The sequence below is a fragment of the Macrobrachium nipponense genome, chromosome 7, assembly GCF_015104395.2.
Source record: "Macrobrachium nipponense isolate FS-2020 chromosome 7, ASM1510439v2, whole genome shotgun sequence".
NCBI lineage: Eukaryota > Metazoa > Arthropoda > Malacostraca > Decapoda > Palaemonidae > Macrobrachium > Macrobrachium nipponense.
In genome coordinates this window covers 77294401-77311170 of record NC_061109.1, presented here as the reverse complement: position 1 = coordinate 77311170, position 16770 = coordinate 77294401, and the positions used below count along the sequence as shown (strand labels likewise).

At 40.9% G+C, this 16770-nt stretch overlaps 1 protein-coding gene across 1 annotated transcript in view; it reads left to right on the top strand.

Annotated features, from left to right (window-relative positions):
* LOC135217376 (proteasome subunit alpha type-3-like) overlaps positions 1-16043 on the top strand; it is a gene marked incomplete at its 3' end in the record, with an annotated part of 60760 nt that extends 44717 nt beyond the window's left edge. Inside the window, 1 exon segment of the mRNA XM_064253222.1 lies at positions 15900-16043. Within this exon segment, the coding sequence (XP_064109292.1) occupies positions 15900-16043 (144 nt within the window).
* Positions 16044-16770: the final 727 nt, after the last annotated feature.

Genomic DNA, 16770 nt, shown 5'->3' with positions numbered 1-16770 from the left:
GGCCACACCAGAAGCTTACTCTGTCTTTTCCTTGTGCATTCTGTTGTGGCTTCTCCATTAACCTATATATTAACCTTGGTTAACTTCTCTCTCTTTCTGCTCCACCTGCATTGGTTGGTTGAGACGTCTCCTCCGACAGGAAATGAAGGTGCGTCTCGGGATCAAGGTTCTGTGCCCTTCGACACTTCTCTCTCTGCTATTTATTTCGGTTTGGGTTCAGTGCCGAACATCTTGCATTCTCTGGTCCCAGTGTTGCCAACTATGACAACCTGAAATCTGCTAAACATAGTTTTTTCATAAGTTGGCAACAGTCTTATGCAAGTCTCAATTCTAAGGTGACAAGGAGATACAAATCAAGAATTTTGTTCAAGTTAGCAAAGAAACTTCCTTTTCCTTTGGGCAGAGTTCAGCAATGTCTTTCCTTTTCCTCATTTTGTCCTAAGAAGACACCTTGGTACTAAAGACTGACTCAGCACTGAGGGCAAGATCTCCAGTCAAATAGTCTCCTCTGCTTCTGGTTTGCCAGAAGTTGTGGAACCTTTAGGGAAATGCAAACACCCATCTGTTTATGACTGCCCAAGACACTACACTACCATTTTATTGGCCATCATGCCAGGATCCTCAAGCATGGCTTTCCTTCTAGAATGGTCAAATTTAGACCTTTAGGTTTTTCCTCTGTTGGCTGTTTTTGAGGAAATACTCAAGTTGAGAACCTGCAGATCTCAAGGATGATTTTGTTAGTACATTCATGGCCTCAAGGGAATGGTTCCCCCAACTTTCTTTCCTGGTGGTAGATGTTCATCGTCTTCTTTCGTCTAGGAGGTATCTTTTCAGACAGCATAAGCTAAGGGCATTTTTGGCCAGATAGCCAAGGAAGGAGTCTTTAAATCTAGAAGGCCCTCGTTTGTTAAGACTTGTGTGTCAATAACAGTGGTTAGTTTTTTATCTTGGTGCTTGTCCTGAGTGATATCCAGCACCTGTTCAACTAGATATGTATCTTGATTTAAGCTCTCCAGTATCTCAGATATGCAAAACAGTTTTTTTCATCACAGAGATCAAGGATACCTTTTTACATTGCTGTCAGTTCTGCATCATGCTGACTAGAATATAGATCACAATTTAAAGTTAGATTAGATTTTAATTTTCTTGTGCTGGGAACTTCTTCTCCCAATCATGTTTTACAATGAAATTTAACACAACTTCAGTTAAGCCCGTTGATAAGGTATCACTGAACCCTTAATGGATGGACATGCTCACATGAGTAGCAATAACAGGTTTTGGGTGGTGGATGGGGTCACTCATATTGAGTTACATGTTACACGCCATTGATTTTGGGGAATCAGATGGGAAAGAGGTGCTGTTATTTCTGTAGCCATAAATTCACTAATGGCTAGGCTAACTCCTCAATCACTTAAGGTAGGTTAAGTCCATCAGAGATGTACTCTTGACTAGGCTAGGCTAGGCTAGTATAGACTAGCTTAATCTAGAAACAAAATGACTTAGTTTAGGGTAAAGTCGTTCAAGAAAGTTTGGGCTATACATGCAAGGCTACAACCACCACCACCTAGGCTGAGGTGGTAAAAGTGTTTCGAATGGGTAGCCTAGGCTCGGCTGTACTTATAACATTACTAATTCGCCCAATCTAAGATAGTAAAGGCATGTTCAAGCAGCCAGACCATGTTAAGTCATCAACCCACTGTTAGGCTAAGTTGACATGTACGATATGTATGTCGTAACCATCTAACCTATGAGTTAGGCTAAGCGGACCCGGCTAAGCTAACTAAGAATTGTACCACTCAGACTAATCTAAGATAGTAAATGCAGGTTCGAAAACTAAATAGCAACCATTAGCTAGTCCAAGCCAGCACATGCATACCCAGTAGAACTACTACTCAGATTAACTTAGATAGTAGCAGTAGACTCGGACTGGCTGGAATTAGCCTGGCTATAGCATCTTAACCCTTAAACGCCGAACGGACGTATTAAACGTCGAGTCAAAATCTCCCCCAATTTCCGAATGGACGTACCATACGTCGGCTCAAAAAAGTTTTTTTTTAAATTCGCGGAAAAATACTTATAGGCCTACCAGCCTAAAACTTTTGAATCACGCGCCTTGGGGGATGCTGGGAGTTCACGGATCAAGGTGTTGTTTTGTTTACAATCGTTACGCAGGCGCGCAAGCGCGAATTTCTTTCTTATCGCACTAAAAAGTATCAGTGACACATCTCAAAAATTATTTTGTCACTTTGACATAATTTTTGCACCGTTTTAAATTATCCGTTACATGAAGTATTATATATGAAAATGTGCGCAATTTCATTTAAAATACAACAAAAAAATACTCATGATTGTAACTTTTATTAGTTTTGAAATATTTCCATATAAATAACGATAAGTGCCAAAATTTCAACCTTCGGTCAACTTTGACTCTACCGAAATGGTCGAAAAACGAAATTGTAAGCTAAAACGCTTATATTGCAGTAATATTCAACTATTTACCTTAATTTTGCAACAAATTGGAAGTCTCTAGCACAATATTTCGATGTATGGTAAATTTATGAAAAAACTTTTTCTTTACGTCCGCGCGGTAACTCTTCCGAAAAAAATCATACATGCGATTATGGTAATGTTTGCACCATTTTAAAATTAGCCGTTACATAAAGTTTTATATATGGAAATGTGCGCAATTTCATGCACAATACAACTTAAAAACAACCCATGGTTGTAGCCTTTATCAGTTTTGAAATATTTTCATATAAAAAATGAAAAGTGACAAATTTTCAACCTTCGGTCAATTTTGACTCTACCGAAATGGTCGAAAAACGCAATTGTAAGCTAAAACTCTTATATTTTAGTATTATTCAACTATTTACCTTCATTTTGTAACAAATTGGAAGTCTCTAGCACAATATTTCGATTTATGGTGAATTTATGAAAAAAATAACATTTTCCTTACGTCTGGGCAGTAACTCTTCCGAAAAAATCATACGTGGGGTTGTGGTAATGTTTGCACCATTTTAAATTAGCCGTTACATAAAGTTTTATATATGAAAATGTGCGCAATTGCATGTAGAATACAACAAAAAATAATTGAAGGTTGTAGCTTTTCTCATTTTCGAAATATTTGCATATAAATTACGATAAATGACCACATTCGGTCAAATTTGACTCTACCGAAATGGTCGAAAAATGCAATTGTAAGCTAAAACTCTTATATTTTAGTAATATTCAATCATTTACCTTCATTTTGCAACAAATTGGAAGTCTCTAGCACAATATTTCGATTTATGGTGAATTTATGAAAAAAAACTTTCCTTCCCTCTGCGCGCGGATTCTCCACCATAAATCTCCGAATTGCGTACATCGAATTCTCGGAAAATTTGCTCCGTTTCATATTAGGCATTTCATAGAGTTTTATATATGAAAATGTGCGCAATTTCATGTAAAATAAAATGAAAAATATTTGAAGGTTGTAGCTTTTCTCATTTTCGAAATATTTGCATATAAATCACGATAAATAGAAAAAAAACCACGTTCGGTCAACTTTGACTCTACCGAAATGGTCGAAAAACACAATTGTAAACTAAAACTCTTACAGTATCGTAATATTCAATCATTTTTATTCATTTTGAAACAAATTGGAAGTCTCTAGAAAAATATTTAGATTTACGGTAAATTTTTGAAAAAAAAAAAAAATTTACTTCCGCGCGTTACGAATTCGTACATCATTTTGTGATAATATTTTTCCGGTGTTGCTTTTATTGTTTTACAATGTATTATATATCAAAATGATTGCAATTTAGTGTAAAATACAACGAAAAAAAAGAAACTCGTTAGCTTTTACCGTTTTTTGCACAGCGTAATTTTAATACAATTATGTATGAATTTTTTTTTTTTGCTACCATATATCGCATTATTTACATATGATAATGATATTATTTTTCATTTCTGATGATTGCATACTAAACTTCAGGCAATGAAAAAAAAAGGAGCCAAAAATGAACTCTTAATCTTCAAAACTAAGCGCGCTGTGATTTAAAAAAAAATTATTTTTTCCGCTTCCGCGCTCACTCAAAACCGGCTCCGGCATTCGGGGGAGTTTTTTATTTTTACCGCTTCGGCGTTTAAGGGTTAAGTTATGTGTGCCCTACTTAGGCTTGGCTACCTTAAGTGGCGAAAGAAAGACTTACACCTCTTCCTTTCGACTTAAGTTTCCATTCGATTTCATTAAGAAGAATGGTTTTACAGTACTTTCGAAGGAACCAATCTTTCGATTAACTTTCACTACTTGTGTAAGAGTCGAAGCGTTTAGTCAATATTCTTATAGGAAGAAACCAGATTGTACCAACAAGTATATAAAACATGGGAATTCTTTTTACCTTTAAAGGTTTGAAGTTTTCTGGGGTCAACCCAAATTATGCTATTCCCACCATTCAGGCTGTATACGATTACTAAGAGGTATTCATATCCTTCCATCAATCCGTGCATTTTACGTGTTGTAAAACGGATGCTACATGACTTAAACAAGGTAATTCATACACTGTCATTCCCTTTTTCAAACCAAACACCATGTCTATCCCTGGGGGAAGCATGCTGGCAGGTATCTCCGTGCTCCCCGAAAGGTTATTGAATTGACAAATCAAATTAATCACCTCCGCATACGAAGCCAGAAATTCTTGGTTTTCTCTTTCCTCCGGTTCTAACGCACTGTGTTCAGCCACAGGAGACGTTAACTCACTCCTACCCTCTGACAAACGTCCGGGTGCGTCATGGCCGTCCGACTATACACCCGCGGCATCTTTAATGGCCACTGATGGCTCGATCTCGAATAGTCAGTAGGATTTGAGAAGGTATCTATTTGCAATCCTATAAATTTCATACATTCAACTTACCTGTCAGATATATACATAGCTATCGACTCCGTCGTCCCCGACAGAAATTCGAATTTCGCGGCACACGCTACAGGTAGGTCAGGTGATCTACCGGCCTGCCGCTGGGTGGCAGGACTAGGAACCATTCCCGTTTTCTAATCAGATTCTCTCTGTCGCTGGGAATGTAAACATATGTTTACTTTCCCTCCTGATTTGATTTTCGTGTTTCATCGCCATCGATCTTCTGGGCCAACTTTTACAGGGAAGTACTGGATCGGTGGTTCGGCATACGCTTTTAATAACTTTTTAATAACTTTTAATGAATTAACTTCGAAGTTTTCGAAGAATAGAGGATGTGTAACTACCGAAGTTTTCGGTAGACAATTACATAGTTTGCAAGAAAGGGAAATATAAATATTTATTCATTGATAAAGTGTAATAAATGTTAGAATTTGATTGAGGAAAATAAGGTAACTTCCTATTTGAGGAAGTCAGAAAAACATAGAACTAGATATGTTTTTTTTAGAAGCTTTAATAGCTCTCGTTCTGACGAGCAGTTAGAATATTAACAGTACTAGTAGTGTAGTTTCCTCATCACCTTCTTACTTCACAGAAACTACAAATTCATTTGCAATTTGAAGATAAAGGAATGTAGCTCAAGATACGAGCTATTATAAGGTAAGAAGTGATTATAGTGTTCCCCATTGCAATAGAGGGTGCGTCTGATCGGCTCTTGTCTCGCTCCCAGGCCTAGACCTCTTCCAAGCTCACAGGCCCAGAGGAGAAGGAATGTCGAAAGCCTTAGGTTACAGAGAATCCCCACCGATCAGGCGTCCCCTCGGCAGGTTCTGTAGGACGTCCCAGACTGCCAGGGATAGCCATTGGAAAGGCATCCTAATTCAATGTGTTCCCCTTATTATTATCGTCTTGACGAATAAGGAGAAGAAACATTCAACGGCGTAGATTAAATGAAGATGCAAGATAATCTCGTCTGGCTATCGGAACCTCAGAAGAGACGGAGAAAGGTAGACATCATTCGTTAACAGTTGCGGTAGAGGCATTGCCCTATCCGGGTTCGTCCCCCCGTACAGTTGGACGGGGGGGGGCTCTATCCCATGGGGGTTTGAAATAGTTATTTCAATAAATTCCTCATCGGTACATGTATATGAAAATATATCTATTCTGAGAAGAACGAATTAGATATTAAAGAATATTTGTTGATCGAATGAATTATATGGATCTCTTTTAGTGATTGCACATATATATATAACTTTTAAGCTTCTAGCTCCTTGGGCATGAAGCTCCGGTAACGAGGCTCAATGCGCCTAAAGCGTCTGAAACAAGGCGCAAAGCGCCTGAAACGAGGCGCAAAGCACCTGAAACGAGGCGCAAAGCACCTGAAGGGCCTGAATATAGGCGCAAAGCGCCTGAAGCACTATGAACCAGGATCTTCATCGGAAATGGAAGTCCTTCTCATTCAGAAGAAAGGGAGGGCTATGTCGAAAATGGAAGTACTGTCGAATTCTAAGCAAGAACAAATGTACAAGAGATCGGAACCTTCCGCACACAGAACCTTCCGCACAAGCGTAACCTTCCAGAAGGCGGAAGATTCCAGATTCAAATAACCTTCCAGACGTACAGAACTTTCCAGGCGAGGATCGCCTTTCAGATGCTCGGAACTTTCCAACAAGAAAACTTTCCAAGCGCGATACGTCTGCTAGGATCCAGGAGTATTCTGATCACGATACTCCTCCTAGGCGCCAGGAGTATCGTGATCGGAACGCGATACTCCTGCCAGGTGCCAGGAGTGTTCCGATCACGATACTCCTCCCAGGCGCCAGGAGTATTCGGAACGCGGATACTCCTGCCAGGCACCAGGAGTATTCCGACGAGCACGATACTCCTCCCAGGCGCCAGGAGTATTCGGAACGTGATACTCCTACCAGGCGCCAGGAGTATTCCGATCACGATACTCCTCCTAGGAAAGCGATACTTCTGCCAGGCGCCAGGAGTATTCCGAGCACGATACTCCTCCCAGGCGCCAGGAGTATTCGGAGCGCGATACTCCTGCCAGGCGCCAGGAGTATTCTAGGCAAGATACTCCTGCTTAGCGCCAGGCACTTTCTCCTACAAGAAGAGCCTGACAACCGCCAAGAGTCCTCCAGGCGAAAGGTGAAAGACATTCGAGGCTTCTCCTGATAGGGACGGGAGTTGTCGCACAGGCGGCCGTCGCCCTTGTCAGGATCGTCTTAATGCAATAAAGGCAAGAGCAAGTACGGCTTTTTCCAGGCAGGGACTCAAGATGTAGCACAGGCTGCCGTAGCCCTTGTCAGGTTAGAGTCGGTACTGCTAAAAGCCCTTCACCTTTCGAAAGGAAACGCTCTCCTCCGGTTGCTCAATCTTCTCCCAACTTGAGGAATGGAAGATAGAGCAGAATTGTGAGAATTAGTTCAGTATTAGTAAGAGGATATTAAAATCATCCTCCTTCTAAAAAATAATGCAACCAACCATTTACAGAAAGAGGGGCAATCGTTTGGAAGTGCAACAAGATTCGTACGAGCTCTCATTCATTGATTAGAGGCTCTTCCAGATAAGAAAGGCGTAAAATACGGTCTTATCTCCAAGATAATAAAAGCTGGAGAGATTCTCTTCGATCCTCGGTTGTCATTTGCGATCTCTTTCGACTAATACTCATTCGGGATTATTGACGAAAAGAACGAAGAGAGTAAGATTTCCATTCTTTCTCTGCATGTCGGAAAGGAAAGAATGTCGTAGAAGGCTTGCTGTATACGACTACTGAATGACAAGTCATATACGCATACCATAGTTGCCTTTCTGGTTCGCTACGGATTTATCTATATCCTTACAGGATTTTCCTAGTAAGGACTTCGCTTAAAAGGTTTGTTACGACAATACCTACTCAGCTTCGGTATTTAACAAAGGTTGTTTGGCTTAAATTTGCATTATTGAGAGCTTTCTTAGACTCGAGAATAATTTTATTATATCCATTCATTTAAGGGAGTAATTGGCAACTCAGAATGAATGCAGCCAGGCAGTGAACGAGACGGCTGTAATTGTGAGCCAATCCAGTACCATCCGGTTCTCGGTCGTGAACGGTTGGTAACATCTCTCTCTCCTAAGGGATCGAATGCTTCACCATATATTCCCCCTACAATAAGGGACTTAACCACGAATTGAGGGGATTTTTAGGCAAACATGAATAACATCGTATTCGTTTTGCTAAGGATCTCTCTCTGCCTCGGCGAGGAAAGAATGTAGTAGAAAATTCACCTTAACATAACGGTACGGTTAAGCCTTATGCACACTCCGTAGTTAATTACAGAGTTCCTACTATCCTTACAAGAGTTTCCTAGATGAATGCTGTTTACCACAATGTGACGGTATTATAAATGATTTTAATTCGGCAGAGCACGATTTAACCTATTTGGAAACAGACAAGGAACGTAACGATCCTTACCAGGTTCGATGCGGGATTTTGCACGTCCGTGAGAACCTTTTTGATCGACGATAATAACTGTTAACGTATGTTTAACATTTATTGGAAAGAGTTGTCAAACCCTGCGGAAAGTATTCACAGATCTCTTCGCAAGGCAGAAGATGAACGAGCTTCTTATAGATTGCTTCCGTTTCCTCGAAACAAGAGAGGTAGCAAGATACGCCATCTTTAATTTAAATAGGGGAATAAACTTTAGTCTCTTTTCCCCTAGTTATATATATTCTTAACAGATATTAAAATAAATGGGCGTCAAAGGAAGAAGATGAATGCATCATTTTGGCAATAAAAAAGGTTGGATTCACAGAGGTCACGTTCTTCTTTCAGCATGTGTCGGAAGGTTTTTCTAAGAGAATAGAGATTTTATCGGAATCTATTATAAATATTGGACCTGAAAAACCTATCCACTCTGAGTCTGTCTGCGTGCAGACTGACCAGAAGTAAATATGAATGAGAGGATTTTTCAAGGGAAGTTTGATAATTCCTTTAAATATGTTAAAGACATAGAGTTGCTGCAGATCGTGCTAGATGGAAAGGGGAAACTGTCCATCTTCCGTACCTCTGTGAACCACATAATGGTTTTCTTCCCTTTCAGAGGGAAGAATCACCCTGGTATTTTATGCTATCAATGAACACAGTAAAAAGATATACTCTGTCTCGACAAAGAATATTAGAGATAGTAGAGAATTAAGATCTTCGGGATCTTATACAATACCTCTATACGATAAGAGTAAGAGATCTTATACTTAGAATGGGATCCTAATTTGGGCCTCAGATTCCGTGTTCCGACAAGATGGAACTGCTCCTAATCAAATGTTTCTCTTGTCCTAATGATCAAAAGGTCAAGGGAAATTTTGGGCTTTAGAATCTGGAATCAAATTCTATGAAGACTCGGCAATGGGTTCTGGCCAGCATAGTATGTTTGGCAAAAGAACTAAAGCCTTTTATTCCTGGATCAACGCTTTCAGATAGAGGTTTCGTTGTCCGGGTAATGTATTGACATTGTCATCTACAGAAGAAGACAAGGTTTAAACGTTTACTGACAGAGTCTTTGGAACGCGATGAGGCCTCAAACTACTTCCCAAAAGGGTCAGAGAGATACATTCAAGAGCTAGAAATCAGGAGTCCTACCAATTTCAGCTCAGAATCTCTTTAAGCTTCCAGGCTCCTTCCCTTCCTTCGGGCAACAAGGATAGGGAAGCTTCTGCAACGAGAAAACTCATCAACATTTAATAGGAGAACTCGTTAGCAACGGAAGTATTCAATAAGGATCCTCCTCGGAGGAAGACTTGTCTCTCGGACTTTTAGATCTCCTATTGTCTACTGGATGTAGCTGACTAAATTTTGATGAATGTGCAGGAGCAATTAGCGTCTTTGGTAGGAGTACTTTCTAAAGAGCCTACTCGTAAAAAGGATGACAGGCTTCGATTAAGAGATCCAAATACCGATCTCCTGTCGGGCGCGACGAACCCTACAGGGGAGTTGTCGCACAAGCGGCCATCTCTGGGGGGAGCGGTGCGTTAGGCAGGCGAGTACGTGGGAAAGGAAGTAACTCCTGCCAAGCGTCTGGCGCCAACTAGGAGCCAGGCGCCAAGTAGGCGCAAAGAGCCTGACTTTACTGTAGATCGTTCTAGGCCCAGATCTTCATCCAAGCAACAAGAGCCAACTGGAGAAGAGAGAACTCCTGATAGGAGTATACCACCCGCTAAGCGCAATATACTTGCCATTCGAAAGGCGCATTCCATGAGCGATACTCCTACCAAGCCACAGGAGTATTCGGAACTAGATGCGCCTTCCATAGGTCAGGAGTATTTGGGAAGAGATACTCCTGCCAGGCGCCTTGAGTACTCTGACCTCGATACTCCTCCCAGGCGCCAGGAGTATTCTAGACTTTTTACTCCTACCAGGCGCCAGGAGTATTCGAAGCGCGATGTGCCTACCAAGCGCCAGGAGTATTCTGAGCTTAATACTCTTAACAGGCGCCAGGAGTATTTGGAGTGAGATGCTCCTTCCAGACGGCAGGAGTATTCGAGGAGTGTTACGATTGTCAGGCGCCAGGAGTATTCCAAACAGGATACTCCTCGCGCCAGCAGGCGCGAGGCGCCAGCCAGGCGCAAGCCAGGCGCTAGGCTTCATCCAGATGAGATGCAGTTCAAAGAAAGTCCTAGTCTTCTTTGAAACAATGGTGATCTCTAAAGCACTTCATAAGTGACTTGATGATACCTTCAAACAGCTGAGAATTTAAAAGCTCATGAAGTGCGAGCTTTTGCAAATTCTTGTTCTTTTTGTAACAATATGTCAGGAAGACATATTAGCTTTAACATATGAGAGATGCAACTATGTGTTGACTGCTCATTACACGAAGGACTTCAAGTTAACCTACGGGAGATCCTTCTCTCTTGGTTTATACGTATCAGCGGATACGTTGCTGGGATAAGGAGCCGACACTGATCCTTTAATAATGAGTTGAATTTATTTTAACTTAGTGATTTTTTTTTTTTGAGGTTTGAAAGGAGTTTGGGGGATAACTCTTTCAATTTTAGCGATAACCCTCATGTTAGGAACAGGTGATCGGGATCGGTGTTGCGCTCCTTAGTTATGCCAATAGGCATAGGCATGTTGTCATATAAGCGGATTAGCACCCATTGACAAATGCCAATTAGGCTCGACCGAGTAAGTGGATAAGACCCCATCGGTAGACCCACAAGAACTCTTGGCCACAGATCACTATCTTGCTAAGGCTCTTGAGACGAAGCAGACTCCTATGCAATAGCTAGGAAGTCGACCCTTCATCTAGAAACACAGAGGAACCAAGGTCTATAAATACCTACAACACATGTTGTTTACCTGTCTAGTCAGGAGTTAGCTGTCTCTTGCCCTCCACCAAAGGGTGTCAATCAGCTATGTATATATCTGACAGGTAAGTTGAATGTATGAAAATTATATTGTTATGATACAATAAAGTTTCATACATACTTACCTGGCAGATATATACATAGCTATCGACTCCGTCGTCCCCGACAGAAATTCGAATTTCGCAGCACACGCTACAGGTAGGTCAGGTGATCTACCGGCCTGCCGCTGGGTGGCAGGACTAGGAACCATTCCCGTTTTCTAATCAGATTCTCTCTTCCACCTGTCTCCTGCGGGGAGGCTGGGTGGGTCTTCAATCGTATATATCTGCCAGGTAAGTATGTATGAAACTTTATTGTATCATAACAATATCATTTTTATCATATTGCATTACTCTGACATCTGGAGTCCATGGAAAATGTTTGTAAAAGCATCGGCGTATGTATCAAGTTCACCAACGGCATTGTAGTCTCTCTTAGACTCTTTGTAGTCACCACTGGCAACTCCGCGTCGGCCACTAGCCCAGCGACCGTCGACGCTTTCGCTCGTTGATTACCAGCCACTGACTTCTTGACTTTCTTGCTGATTGGGCTGTGAGAGTCCTGGTTCAGAGATGAAGAAGAATTTACTCTTCTCCTCTTGTCCCAAGGATCAGTCACGAAATCCCGTATCCTCCAACACTTGACTGGTACACGCAGTGAAGCTATCGAACTTAGCTATGACACCATCTAGAGGAAGAAGATGAATCACGCCTTTTCTTTTTGTCTTTCTTAGCAATTTTCACCTCTAGATCTTGTTTATTCTTCATTACTGTGTGTACCAATGAGTCAGAAAGTGTATTTGGTTTCCGGAGGCAGCGAAGCAGATCGAGAATCAGTAGGCTGTGACGTCGTGACTACCGCCATTTTGCAAGCGGTTTTGGCTATGATGTTTTCACGCTTGATGGAAGCGTGAGGCTGTTGATGGTACTCTTGCAACCAAGATCAAGAGACCCAACCTTCTGTGGCATTTCTGCTTTACAAGGATGTGACAGTCCTGGCTCGAAGATGAAGCAGATCGAGAATCAGTAGGCTGTGACGTCGTGACTACCGCCATTTTGCAAGCGGTTTTGGCTATGATGTTTTCACGCTTGATGGAAGCGTGAGGCTGTTGATGGTACTCTTGCAACCAAGATCAAGAGACCCAACCTTCTGTGGCATTTCTGCTTTACAAGGATGTGACAGTCCTGGCTCGAAGATGAAGAAGAAATTATTCTTCTCCTCTTGGCACGAGGATCAGTCACGAAGTCCCTGATTCTAGCCTTTTCCAACTCTTCATAGCAGCCACACTAGACTAAACTTCCATCATTCACTTGTTCGATAATTACAACTACTTCTTGTGCTTTCATATAATAGGGATGTAACAATCCTGGCTCGAAGGTGAAGAAACTTCTCTTGGCTTGAGGATCAGCTACGAAGTCCCTATTCTTCCAGGATTGGCAGGAGAATGCACTGGCATCAAAGCCAGTCACCTAAGCTTGTTGACGCCTAAGCGGAAGGATACAGAGGAAAGACTTGTGTCTTTTCCATTATGTGACTTATATTTCCTAATGCTTGTAATTTATCTCAAAAACAATGTGCATTAAAAATCTCCAAATCCAAAAGCATAGTTGTAAAGTACTCTTGTACCTCGAAATGAAAATGGAAGCATGTCTCTGTGTATGCCGCAGCTGTGAAGTAACGTCATGGCAGTCGCCATGTTTATGACGTCACTGAGCAGAAGTGCAAGGCTGTTGATGTTATTCTCGTAGGCATAGCATGCTGACATTAAAGTCTGCCGTGTTGCACTATCTGTTTCTTTACAGATGGCGATGCATCCGACCGCCATGCATATCAGGAAAAAAGGGACATCCATCATGTGGGACCCTGGATGGCAGCACGACGTTATACATCAAACCAACTGCCCTTGGGTTTGTTCTCCTGATAAGCCTAACACCGACCGCACACCTTCATCATCTCTACCCACGTATCTGGAACGAAAACAAGATGGCGATGCACACCTCTCCCCGCAGGGAAAGGATTTGGATTTACAGGCAATCCATATGAATATGCAACCCATATGAATATGTAATATTCCAAAGCACAGGTAACGAATTAACTGTACCTTAAGAGTTTCTGCACCTACGACTTACTACACAATGAGCACCTCAACGTTGAAATCATCAAAGAAAATATCAGGGCATTTATCTGCTTCTTGTGATATCCAGGAAGTCTCGCAGCATGAGAAGGCTTCATGTTCACATACCCGGGAATTCCAAACAACAAATTGAAAACAACAGGGGGCAAACTAAATCAGCTTTAAAAGGACGGAGCAAAGCACGTCCTCTCTTAAAGGCGGTAAGAAAATAACTAACGGGCTCATGAATTATTGAGGGGTATGTGGGTGGCTCCTCATGTCTCGTGACCAAGCACACATGCCAATAGTCCTTTGCGTACACAATTATTTTAAACTTTACCGGTTTCCAGCTGGCGCTGAGTATTTATCTTAATGTTAAGACCTCAGGTTTGTAAGTTATGAAAAATACAAATTGGTGAAAATTTTGTTATTGTTAACTGCTTTGGTATATGATGAAGTGGCTTTCTTTATATCCAGATTAGACCTAGGAAGAGGTTATAGTAGTGGGCTTCAATCCCTATCTTGTCCTTTGGCTTTGCTCATGTGGAAGCCTCTTTTTCCTTCATTTCTTAGAGCAGTGGTTCCCAAACTGGGGTCCACATACCCTGGAGGTCCAGGAGAAAACCTTAGGGGTTCGATGACATCATGAAAAAATTTATATTTTTTCCTACCCCAGAAAAAAACTGTGGCTCTTTTCACAAATTTTAAAGCAATGAAAAATATTGAAAATATTTCATATTTTACTTATACTTACTGTGTGAGGGAATATGCAAATATTAAATGTACTACAATGTACTGGGTATCCCGGTATGGTAATGATAATTTTTGATTGGCTTGTGTCCTCGGCTGGGACTCATCATACCTGGGATTCTTTGGTATGGTCAAGTTTGGGAACCACTGCTCTGTAATGATCCTCTGACAAGTCTCGCTATGAGGACCTTACACCCTGATGTTGTTCAAGCATTTGGTGACAGTACTTACCTGCAAGAATCACAAATCAGGCGGGAATGTTTAGAAACGAGAAGCTTTTTCTCCCCTTTTAAAAAAGGCTCATAGTTTGCTTGGCTGAACATTGTTTCTCTGGCTGTACTAACCCACCAAATAATGATAATTTTCATGATAGAATTCATTATTTGGATACTTTCCTATTGTTAAAATGGAAACCCACTCAGCCTCCCCATATCTTAATGGGAAAACAGATTACTACTTTGACAGTCGGTTAGCTAAGTGTGTATTTTGATTTTCTTTGCGTAGATGCACCAAAAGGCACGAAGTTAAAATGAATTGTAACTGTAGGTAAGTATCCAAATAATTCATTTTATCATGAAAATTACAGGTAGTCTCTGGTTAACGGCAGTCTCGGTTAATGGCGATCCGGTTTTGTGGCACTTGGCTAGTGCCATAAAATTGGTGATTTATGGTGCCATAAGGGCTGAGATTTGGTTATCAGCACCATAAGGTGCTGATAATAGAGTTATGGCACCATAACATTATGCATACCTAACAGAGGCCGCCATTAACCAAACCTTAGCCATAAGCTCCATAAATTGCCAACTTTCAGTTACTGGCAGTTTTCACTTATGAGCACCCAGCCAATAACCGGGGTACTGCCTGTATCATTGTATGTATTCTTAGAATATGTATGTTTTTATAGAATAGGGATATTTTTTTTTTACAAAAAGCATTGTTGTTGGATTTTAGTTAAGGGAAAGGGTTAGAATAAACATAAAATTCTAAATGACCTTGGTGTAAGACATTTAAGTACATATTCTGCTTGGTCTTGTGTTAGAAAACTTAACCACAACACAGGAAAGCATTGTATTTTTTGTTGGAGCATGGTTGATTTTGCTGCAGTCACCCAACCCATGCACGATAAACCTTTTTCATCTCTTCCTCTACAGCATAATGCTCTATTCTGTATTCTCTCTCTTAAAGAATTAATGCATTGAATAATATTCCTTTTATATATGTAATTTTCTTAAGTTGGTATATTATGTGTGTTCATAGAACTTGTGCTTGTCTGAATTATGTTCAATTACACATGAAACTATCTTTTTACAGGCATCAAATAAATGAATATTTCAGAGTACGTAGTTCATAGGTTAATAGAATAAATGAAAATAAATATTGGTTCTGAAATTAAATCATAACAGTCAGTCAGTTGTAGATAAATTGCATTTGTGGACAAATTTAGACAAATTACATCCGGGCAATTTGAACCTCCAATAAATGCCAGACACAATTGACTCGCAAATTTCTGTAATAAATGTTGAAACTCTCATTAGAACTTTGAGTATGGGTCACAATGAGTCTAGAAAAGCCAACAGAGTAAGTGAAATATTTTGAAATTGCTGGTTATATCAAAAGTATTGAGTAATATTTGGGAGATTAGCAAGTACGAGAAGTCTTCTTATTTATGTATTGTAAGACCCCTATGTTTGCAGATTATAAGTATAGTCCCGTACTCTTAATTTAACAAAAATAATTTTCAATTATCTTTTTTTCAGTACTTAGCCGAACGAGTTAGCCATTATCTTCACGCTTACACATTGTACTCTGCTGTACGACCTTATGGTTGCTCAATCATCTTAAGTGCTTTCGACAAGGATGGGCCTCAGCTGTATATGATAGATCCTGCTGGGATGTGCAGTGTAAGTACTTCATTGTTTTCTTGCAGATAATAAGGGGCGGTCGGTGTCCTATCATCATTGGTCATCATCTTTGTTGAGTGACATATGGATCTGATGTCATCATAGGGGATCTCCTCATAGGATGTCTCCTCTGTTGGAGATGCGCATTTCTTTGCTTTGACAGGGCACTGATTGACATTAGGGTACTTGAGATGTATCTGCATAGAGCATCTTATTATAGGCCATCAATTTAGGTTATCCTATCACCACCTCTTGTCTACTTGGGGAAGACCCATGTTAGACCTCTTTGCTACGTAGTTCAACAGAAAGCTAGAGGTCTACTGTTTGGTGGTCCCAGATCCATTCGCTGAAGCGGAAGACTCCCTTCTGCATACTTGGGACAACCTGAAAGTTTGCGCCTTTCCTCCATTCTGCCTGATGTCGTATCCTGAACAGCGTAATGTGTTCCAAGAATCTCAGGATGACCCTAGTAGCTCCTTTGTGGCCCCTAGCAGAGTGGTTCCTGGTTCTTCTATCTCTTCCCTCAGTAGTGTCGAGAGATTCCACCTTAGCACAACCTTTTCTGCCACCCTCACATGGAGAGGTATTACCAATGGGCAGATCTTTATCTTCATGTCTGGAGCCTGCCCAGTATCTTTCAAGAGAGATCTTTTTTGCAGAGTAGTGACTCAGATGTTCAGCTACCTCATGGGATCTTCATCAGCCATGTACAAGGGCAAATGAGTCA